The 10,637-nt window shown below is 39.5% G+C and overlaps 1 protein-coding gene across 1 annotated transcript; it reads right to left on the bottom strand.

Annotated features, from left to right (window-relative positions):
* Nucleotides 1–3,288: 3,288 nt before the first annotated feature.
* Nucleotides 3,289–6,430, bottom strand: LOC308291566 (uncharacterized protein). Its single transcript, XM_080733598.1, has 5 exons — nt 6,305–6,430; nt 5,486–5,767; nt 4,932–5,032; nt 3,669–3,735; nt 3,289–3,456 (listed from the first exon to the last, which is right to left on the bottom strand). Exons 2-5 carry the CDS (start codon nt 5,667–5,669, stop codon nt 3,383–3,385), a joined length of 426 nt encoding a protein of 141 aa, XP_080589724.1. The 5' UTR covers nt 5,670–5,767; nt 6,305–6,430; the 3' UTR covers nt 3,289–3,382.
* Between the last annotated feature and the right edge of the window lie 4,207 nt (nt 6,431–10,637).

Below are 10,637 nucleotides of genomic sequence, written 5' to 3'. Positions count from 1 at the left end.
TTTGTATGGACCCCAGGAAGACTAGCGGATTGCTACGGCATCAGCTAATGGGGATCCTTTTCAAATAAACAAATAAACATTTCTAATAACCTTGTCTCCTGTTGTTTCTATAATATTCTTTGGGCTAGTGTATATAGTACTTTTCATAAAAAGGAAAGGCATTTTAATTTAAACCTAATTTCAGATCGTGGCTTTGGCAGAAACAGCCACGGAAGCCCCATCCTTGCTCCTTTGTGGTGGTTAATGCGTAAACTGGCTATTAAATCAAGTTAAACTTTGACCTTTTGAGATAAAATGCTGTGTAATTAAAATCAGAGTCAGCAGAATGATATAAGCCTTTAATGATCCCTGGCATTTCAGGATCTCAATGTTTAATGATTAACAGGCAGGACTCTCAAGTAGTATAGAAAAATAATTATTATTTATCTATTATTACAATCCTGCTATTTCCACACACACTTCACACCCTCTGTACTGTATCCCTCTGCTATATTGCAGCTATGCTCTCACAGACCCACTGGCCCAATTCCCCCCCAGATTTAGCCACAAAATCTCTCATACCTCAGTAAATATTCAGGCCTTCTTCCCCAGTGTTTATGTTTGAAAAATATTTTTGATTATTTTATATATTGTTTACATAAATTCCTGGGGTCCTTGGCACAAAATCTTTTCATATGGGGGTCCGCAGCCAAGTAAAATATATTTTGAATGTGGGCATCCTTGAATTGAACATTTTTGAGAACTACTGTACTGTAGACCTATTACATTACCAAAAAGCTATATGGCCATATTTAAGCTGGTGCCTGACATTTAACAACCTTCATCTTGATCCCTTCCCTGCTTACTCCCCTGTAACCTAAAGAATGGGTACCATATTAGAGTAACGTCAGTTAACGTTGGCTCACTATTGTCTAAATGAGATTTCTGCTGGTGTGGTTGTCAGAATTGCTTTTAGAAGTAGGCATTTAAGGGAATGTTAGTTTTTTTAATATATAGATTTAACCTTTCAGAATCATAAGCACATCACAACCCAACATTTTATCAACAGTCATCCTAGGATTGATGGCATCGAAATTAGTAACACAATCTGTATTAAAAGTTTTTGTCATACTTTTATTGAAGGTAATTTAGCATGGCAGGTTCCAATTGAATACGCAATTCATGTTGGTCAAAGGTAGACAGAAAAGTAAAGAAATAAAACAAAGATGGTATAATAAAAAAAAGAAAGCATTTTGGAGAAAATCTGAGTGGCAGCATTTCCTATTTAGATGTTTTCTCTCTCTAATAGAAGTGCTATAATAGTTTGGAGAGAACTGAAAGCAAAAGCATCCAAGTGAGGAATCCTCCCATACTTCTCCTTTTCCTATGGCTTTTGGACAATTTATCCACACCAACTGACTTTGGAAGACCGAATTATGCACGTCCACTCTAGCCCCTCACATATGCCCTTCTAATTATAATTACAGTCAATACAGATTATGTTTAAAAAATGTAAAACAAAATAATAAAAAAAACTCCTGCATGACTCACACCATGACTTTCTGCTCATGGCTTTTTTCCACAACACTCAAACTCAGGTCCCCTCATTAACACCCAGCCTAATGATTACACAATTCCCAAGTAAATGGTGCATTTATATTGCACCTTTATCCAATGTGCTTTACAGAGACTGCATTACAATCACCCATTCACACACACATTCACACACTGATGGTGGAGGAAACCATTCAAGGCACCAACCAATCTGCTCACCGGGAGCAACTAGGGGTTCAAAGTCTTGCTCAAGGCCACTTCGACACTAACTCTGGGGGAGCCCAGGATCGAACTGGGAACCCTTCGGGAACCCTCGTGTTCGAGGACGGCAACTCTACCCCTGAGCCACTGCTGCCCCAAGTCACAGGTACATTTTATGTGGACAACACACAGCTTCTTATTTAGCTGCAGTGTAAAACGGAGCATCCAGTTGTCAGTCACGTACAGCATATCAAACGCTTTCCATACCCTGAATATCAATTCAATATCACAAATGCAGGATACATCCCACCAAACAAGTTGGTAAATGATACAATTCAACCCAATGAGCCATAATCGGATATTAGATGTCTGCATAGACGGACTATGAAAAAATGGGCCCCTGGGCACCAAAATGCAAAGGGCCCCCCCCTTCTTACGACCGCACGGCGATGCAGTGACGGTGTGTGTTTCGTGTGCGTGGCGCAGCCGCGCCAAGAATAATTTTTAGCCATTTGAAATTGGCAATTTAATTGTTTCCAAAATAAGAAAAAGTCAATTGTATGAAATAATGTAAAGTATGCATGATTTGAACCTGCTACTTCAACTTATTGTTAAAGCCACAATGACATACATATTTCTTGAACATTAAAGAAAAAATAAAATCTAACAATACTTTATATAAAATTGGGTGCTGACTTATTTATTTTAGATATATTATTATCTATATTTTAATAATACATTTGGCCCCTATACATTTGATAGGGCTTTTTATGTTTATGCAAAGAATCTCACTTGTCCCAGGCAGCCAGGTAAGGCTGGTGGTAAGACATACTTAAAAGACCATACATTCAAGAGTTATATGATGCTATGAATGACAAAATGAGGGGGCCCTTTTAGATTAATCGGGGTAGACAACATAACAGTTATGTTATCTACCCCAGTTAATGGGCCCCTTCATTGCTGTAATGTAATGCGTGGACATTAGAACATCTAATGTTGTTGTTGTTTTGCACTTTTTGGATTCCTCACTCTGAAGTCTTATAGATAAACTGAGGAGTTAAACACTTACAGTAACATGTATCATGGTGGATTAGGAATATTTGGGGTTATATTATTGACATGAACGAATAAATTAGTATTTGGCAAAAAGTGCAACAGGCACGCGGTCAAACGGTGGTTCAAGCTCAGGGGCCCCAGGGCGTGGGCCCATTGTGCCCATTGGGTAATCCATCCCTGGATGTCTGTCTAAAATGGCTATGTATAGAAAGTCTACATATAGAAGCTGTAAAAAACTAGCCTCGTAAACCAGTCTCTCTTCCTGCCTTCATTCGAATGCGAGGGAGAAGATTCGAACAGAAGATGGGAGGAGTCAGTTTACTAGGCTAGTAAAAAACAGCTTATAGTCTAAGCTTAACCGTCTAAAAAAAAAAAAAAAAAACGCTTTTAGACCAGTTATAATACGGTTTTAGCTTAACCGTTTTAGACATCTAATAGCCCGAAATATGCTCAGTGGGAAAGCAATAAAAGCTTACAGCAAGGACACTCCATTCATAATTAATTCATAAACTCCATGAACTGCAGCCTCATACTGATTTGAAAATGATTAATTAATTCATTCATTAAATTTGTGTTTACATCTCTGCTAACTCTATAAGTCTATTGTAACAGAATGCCAGCCGCCAGGGTCCTCTCCTCTGGTCCTCTCCTCCGGGTCCACATGAACTGGAATGGAATAAATACCTCATATAATATAACATTATCATAGAAAAACTAAAACAAGGAATAGCTAAAACAAACTGGGATATATATATATATATATATATATATATATTTATTTATTGTATTTGTTTGAGACATAACTGAATATTAATAGTTGGTACATAACTATCATGCTACTCTTTGTGTTGTAAGTCCTGTTGCTTAGTATTACTTACTAATCCGCCCAGGCTTCTTTGCTGCATGGAACAGGACAGGACACCATTTAGCACATCTTTTTCTTGCCTGTGTACACATAAATAGCATTTATCTTAAACGTGGAAGTGGAATAAAGATACATACGCATATACACGCACGCACCCGCGCGTGTGCACAGACAGACAGACACATATGTGCATGCAGACAGACAAATGCAGACGACACAGTGTGTGTGACAGACTAACTAAAGTATGGAGAGTACGTATGGAAAAGTATAGAATTTTATTTGAGTAATTGTATGCTTCCAGTCTATAGCTCCTATTCTGTTTCTAAAATATAAAATTCAGAATTTCTCAAAATACATTGATCTTACAAGCTGTGTTTTTCCTGCCATTGCAGAATTGCATATACTGTACATAGCATCACACATAATCCACAACTTGTTTGAACATTCAGAAAAGTAAACAGGCAATCTTCTCTGCGTAAGGAAACTTGGCCTTGGATCAAGACTGTCATACATTTCATTTGTTTGTTGATCTACCGGTTTGACTGCCATGGTTTGTAGTTCCATGTTTAAGGGCCGCACATCTCCAAAAATGTGCCACTTCATGGAGATCCTTAAACACAGGACTCCAAATACTATTTAGGGAAGTGTCCAGCTTATTCGCTTCACGTCAAATATTACCTAAGAAAGAAGCAAATATTGAGAAAATAGACATTATCACACAGTGAGGCGTTGTAAGCTGGATGGGCAATTTTTCCACCATATTTATTTGTCAATCTAGATGTAGCCTCAGGAACCCAGGCGTTTGAACGAGATGTAATGCCTCAACTCCACAATTCCAAGTGCAGTGTGGGGGTCCCCAGTTCAAATATGATTATTTTGGAGGGTCCCCAGTTAAAATATTTTTTTTTAGTGTCAACCACTTTAATTTTTGGTCATGTCATTATAGGCGAACATTTTCAAAAAATTCAAATCATTTTTAATTTCTTCAAAAAAAACACAAAAAAAAAAAACACAAATTTAAATTATAAACCAGTGCTTAATTGATGTATATGAGTCTATTGTACATAACTACAATCTTGCAATTATTTGGCAACATAATAGGGCGTGCAATGTGCATCGTCAGAAACACACACGCACGCGCACACACACACACACACACACACACACACACACACACACACACACACACACACACACACACACACTTAGAATATACACTGTATGATTCACAATATAAAGACAGCAGAGAGGGCTGATAAAAGAGTTGTTGACTTACTTTTCTAGATTCGGATACAGCGAACACAACTGTGAACACAACTGCCACAACGATTCCTACACACCAAAGATCATAATCTGTGCGCGTATTGAAGAGGAAAGCTGCAACACAAGAGAGATAATCTTGGTCAACATTAAAGGACAATATAGTAAACTTCACTCCACTTTGCTGTGGATGTCAAATAAAGCATTTAGGTCTTCCCTACATGTTATATTGATAAATATGTTCACAGAGTTACACACATTGCAACTACATGTACCAACAGGTACCGTTCCATATCAGTTCTTTACAGTCAGTGATAGAGCTGTACCACAGAACGAACAAGGAAGCATTTGGATACATGTGCAAAAGAAACGCAGACCATTTATAGAAAGGCAGACCACAAAAAACCCTAATATAGCTATTACATTACTGTATAGGCTATACATGCAAAGACAATTTACCAAGTGCTTTAGAAGAAGAAGAAAAAAAACAAGTAGGCCTCGGTAAAAAACTACAGAAAACAAAAACTGTGAAAAAATGTTTCTAATTCAATAAATGAAGGTAATTCTTACAGTGAACTGGAAATTGTTCCTGTCGTGTCAGGTTCAGAGCCGGCAGTCGAACTTGACAGATGATCCATCCAGGCTTCTTAATTGTGATGTTCCTGGTCACAGAATAGAATCCATCCTGGCTTGACTTCACCTCTTGAGGGGCCATGCGTCGTCCATCGTATGCCTCATCCCCCCTCCACTCCATCTTTGGCTCGGGGTACCACCCTTCAGCTTCACATTGCAGGTCCAGTCCTCCATCTTTGGCCGGCCCGAGGTTGTTGAACTTCGGTTTAGACACAGCGCCTGGACAGAGTAAAATGTAAAATATAAAAGGTAAAATGTTTCTAAATAATCAAAAGAACCATAATATATATCGTATCACATAGGGGTGTAACGATAGAGCATCTGTATCGATATGTAGAAAAATATCGTATCGATTGACTTTGTATTGTATCGTATCATTTTACAATTTAAATAATCGATTGCATTGATACTTGTACTTGTGCGTTGTATTTACCAATTTAAGAAGAAAAAATAAAGGGGCTTAATGAGTTTCCATTCCATATTGCTACACATTGTCTAACGAAAAATGTATGTAATCTGTGTTCATGCACGCACGCACGCACGCACGCACACAGCACACACACACACACACACACACACACACACACACGCTAAATAATTACCGTATCATTTAATTGAATCGTAATGTATTGCCATGAATTAACCAATATCGTCCATGTATCGTATCGTCAACTCAATTGTATCATATCGCAGTTCAAATGTATCGTTACACCCCTCAGATAATTTGTGGACATTTGTTGTACTGCAGCTGCCTACCGAGTTTGAGATCAACCCTACACCCTGTAGCTTCTTTCAACGTCCTCACTGTCGGGATGTGACATTCGTACGTCCCGACATCAGATAGTTTCAAGTTGTACAGCTTCAGTGAAACATTTCCGTTTATCAGTTGGCTCCGAAACAAGTGAAATCGATCACTGAAGTCTGGGTTCACAACCTTGTTCCCATTTTGGATATCGTAGACAAATTCGTCATCGGCATGATGCAGTGGATCCACTCGTATCCACTCCACTAGCTCTGTTAACCAAATCGGTTGAGGAGGATCCACTTTGCATGGCAACACAGCAGCATCGCCCACCAGCGCAACAATTGGTTCAGATGAGCCAACCAACGTTGAATTTCCTAAAATGTTATAGGAGAATACTGATGAACTGCATGAATAAACAAATAGTTTACAATTATAATAAACAAAATAATATTATAATAACATGTTAAAATTAAATACAAATAAGAACAAGAATTAAGTGGTATTATGATTCCTTATTTCTAAATGTTAGGCTTAATCTTAATCTGTTTAGGGCTATTCATAAAAGCTCAAAACGCATTAAAATTGAAAACAAAATAAAAATAATTTTGCAGATACTGTACATTTTGCAAACAAGGTATGGTGAGAAAAATTGTGAACTATGCACATGACTCGATTAGGATTAGTAGAGCTAGGGCTAGAATGGGGGAGGGAGGTAATGTCTTGCTGTCCATACTTCTGAGAAAATTTAACTTTCCTCTTGTCTTATAAACCAGATTTGAACCTGGTTTGAACTGCTGAAATTTTGACCATCAAGCTAATAGAGCTGCCTGCTTGCTCAGGGGATAAATTGAATTTTGACCTTCAGGTCAAAAGCCGTGTCAGATCCTGTGTCTAGATATACAATTATACAATTGGGGTGGTTGTATTTTGTCTTTTTCTTCTATTGAGACATTTAGATCTCGTCAAAGGTCATGTCTCACCGTTATATTGTGTTGTGTATTAACATACTCTACTACTATATCAAATATGGATGACTGATGTCTGACATCATTATAATGATGTCACAACAAGTCAGCAGCTATAGACATTGTATTAACATAGGCCTACTCTACCATACAGATTGTATAAGTTATATTGTATGAATATACTCTAGATTGGACAAATAAAATACCGTATTCATTTAAAATGTTTACATAGTGAACCTTTAAATGCATTAGCTAAAAGCCCAAATAAAATGTTACATACCTGCTGAACATGTCAAGCAGAACAACACTAGGATGAGAAGAAAGATGAGCCAAAATGTCCACATCTTCAACCTTTGAAACTGTATTTAAATTGAATTATTATTATTATTATATTATTATTATTATTAATATTATTTATGTATTTATGTTTATTTATTTTTTGGGAACACTATGACCAAACAATCATGAATCTGGTGTATGACTTGTAGCTCTGGTCCATCGCTTTCACCTCCCGCATTGCTCCCGGTGAAGCTCTGACAGACCCGTCGGGAAACGCATGGACTCGAGATTGTCGGCCCCGCCGAGCGCTCAATACTAGTGAAAATAAACAAAACCGTTTCACTACTCACCAAACCAAAGGTCGTTTTGCGCTGTTGAAAGTCTATTCTCCGCGGTGGTGAACCCCTCAGCACCCCACCTACTCTGTAAAATACATTATTTTTGTCATGAAATAAAACGCACACACCTCAGGCCACCTAGCGGCCACCGCAGATACAATGGTTCACAACCCGGAAATAAGCGGCGGTCGAGTTGGATGCACTTTATTTCATGCCAAAAATAATGTATTTTACAGAGTAGGTGGGGTGCTGAGGGGTTCACCACCGCGGAGAATAGACTTTCAACAGCGCAAAACGACCTTTGGTTTGGTGAGTAGTGAAACGGTTTTGTTTATTTTCACTAGTATTGAGCGCTCGGCGGGGCCAACAATCTCGAGTCCATGCGTTTCCCGACGGGTCTGTCAGAGCTTCACCGGGAGCAATGCGGGAGGTGAAAGCGATGGACCAGAGCTATATGACTTGGTGCCATATTTCAACACATAAAATCATAATCCATAAAAGCGTGTTGAACTGAAGTGAGCCTATAGCCTACCTTTTTCTCCCTATTCACCCAGCCCCCACGCAGCGAGGGAAATGTAGCCTAGGGTAACCTGTTCCTGTTACCCTACCGCGCTCTGACCCTCGTTGTTCTCATAGACAGCAAACAATAATAACCGCATGCACTAAGAATAAAAAGTCAATTTATAAACAAAGCAATGCAATCACATCGAATTAATTATCTCAAACGTCAAGCATCTACTCCCGTTCTTCATGGCTTCATTATCTTTTACTATTACTTTCGATTTTGATAGTTTCACTCTGTGTGTGTGTGTGTGTGTGTGTGTGTGTGTGTGTGCGCGCGCGCGCGCGTGCGTGCGTGTGCGTGTGTGTGGGCGGGGAGACTCGTGATTACTGATGAATAATCGTATGTTTACTCTGGCCAACTAAGGCAATAAAGCTTGAAATTGTTAGGTTAGCAACTGATACATTTGTATCAAGTAACAATTGCTCCATGTACCGGTATGCAAGAATGACACTGTTGGAAAACATAACCTACACACTCTAACACCATTATAAAACTCCAAATCAATAGGTTTATGCCTTGTATTATAGGCTTTTGATAAGCTGCTGATCATAACAACTAGTTAATAATTTTCGTTCCTTGGACTTTACTGACACCTAGTGGTTATTAATAAACTAGTGTGATTTGGACATCATGTAAAGAGAGCAGCTCCATCAAGTTTTTTCACTGGAAATTATTCATTTTTAAAGTAATAAAAAAAAAAAAACCCGTTCTACACGGCGGCAGAACAGTTTAGGCTTAATATAATAGGGTTTATAAAGTATGATGTCTTAATCTTAACCTTGGGAGAAAGTTATTTCACAGTCACAAATCTTATAGGGTTGACATCCGGTCAAAGTTGACCAATGTTGAACTCCATGGGATGTGTCAAAGCGCCAGCGGCGGCTCCAGAGAATTGTGACAGGGGGGGGGCTATGGGGGAGCTGGCTTTTTTATAGCGGGGGGCGAATTAATTTTGGCAACAAACATTAATGAAGAGCACTAATATGACAAACGAGAAACTCTCGCTTAGAGTATGGATAACGGAACAGACCAGATCATAGGCAGATTTCAGCTCCAAATCTGAGTACTGTTGAGTACTGTAGGTGATTGGATAGGGTTTTTGTGAGGATGGAGATGCTTTCCAGCATAAAAAGTATACTTTTATAGTATGGTTTACATAGAAGTCAGTCAATTGTCGTTCACATAGTCATATATATTTAATTTATTTGTTCCTCAAATATGTTTCATCACAATTGGCTGTTTGGGGTGGGGGTGCTAAGCCTTTACCAGGGGGGGCTAAAGCCCCTCAAGCCCCCCCTGGAGCCGCCCCATGCAAAGTGCCACCACACAGGCTGCCCGCTGGCCTACCGGTCCAGGTGCGTACCACATAGGCTCTGATGCCTTGACGGGTTTGCAGGTTCAAGTCCCGATCCCGACGACCTTTGCTGCGTGTCTCTCCCCATTTTGAGATACACTGAAGAAGGCTTACAGCCGAAACGTTTGTTTCTCATCCATGCAAATGCAACAATAAAGAAAAAACAACTCTTGCCACTGTGTGCGATCCATCCTCCTCCTTCTCCCCATTTCCTGTCAGTCTACTGTCCTATCAACTAGTAAGACACCCGAGGGTGGAATGCGACCTCAGGGTGACATGCAACCTCGCCCTAAAGGGCGAGGTCGCGCCAATTCTTGACAATCTGGCCAACCACAGCGTTTCTCTGACGATTCTAGTTGTTGTCATTCTGGGGGGAGTTTGTTCATGTTTTTGTGAGGGTATCAACCCTAGGAGACACGGGGAGAAAACGCAAACTCCACACAGAAAGGCCCTATCGCTCACACCCTAGGTTCGGTTGGCGATAGGGCCTTTCTGTGTGGAGTTTGCCTAAACATGGAGATGTGGTACAGAAGGACTCATATATGGGCATAACAAGTATGTCATGTGACATCACTTCCTGTACAGACAGTCAGACAGACAGACAGCCATTGACTCCGACCTAACAATGGCTACTGTCTATGACGGTAGTCCCATATGACATGATGTACTAGACTATCTCCATATATAGTGTTATCCACATCTCCATGTTTAGGCCAAACAGATTCGCTCCATTTCTCCATGTATAGGTCCAAATGCCCAACGTTGAGCTTGACAACGAAACGTTCTTAACACAGCAGCCCCCATATTTACTTTAGAAAATATGTTAAATTCTAAGTACGTTTC

This window comes from Nannobrachium achirus (assembly GCF_963921795.1).
Source record: "Nannobrachium achirus genome assembly, chromosome: 9".
Taxonomy (NCBI): Eukaryota; Metazoa; Chordata; class Actinopteri; order Myctophiformes; family Myctophidae; genus Nannobrachium; species Nannobrachium achirus.
This window is presented reverse-complemented; position numbering and strand designations above follow the sequence as displayed.

Bases quoted from the DNA above. Each gene is read 5' to 3' on its own strand.
- LOC308291566 (XM_080733598.1), bottom strand. From the start codon at position 5,669: ATGGAGTGGAGGGGGGATGAGGCATACGATGGACGACGCATGGCCCCT. The intron at 3,736-4,931 runs GTAAGTCAACAA...ATGTGTACACAG, and splicing joins CTGTATCCGAATCTAGAAAA to GCAAGAAAAAGATGTGCTAA. The intron at 3,457-3,668 runs GTAAGTAATACT...ATTCCATTCCAG, and splicing joins AAAGAAGCCTGGGCGGATTA to TTCATGTGGACCCGGAGGAG.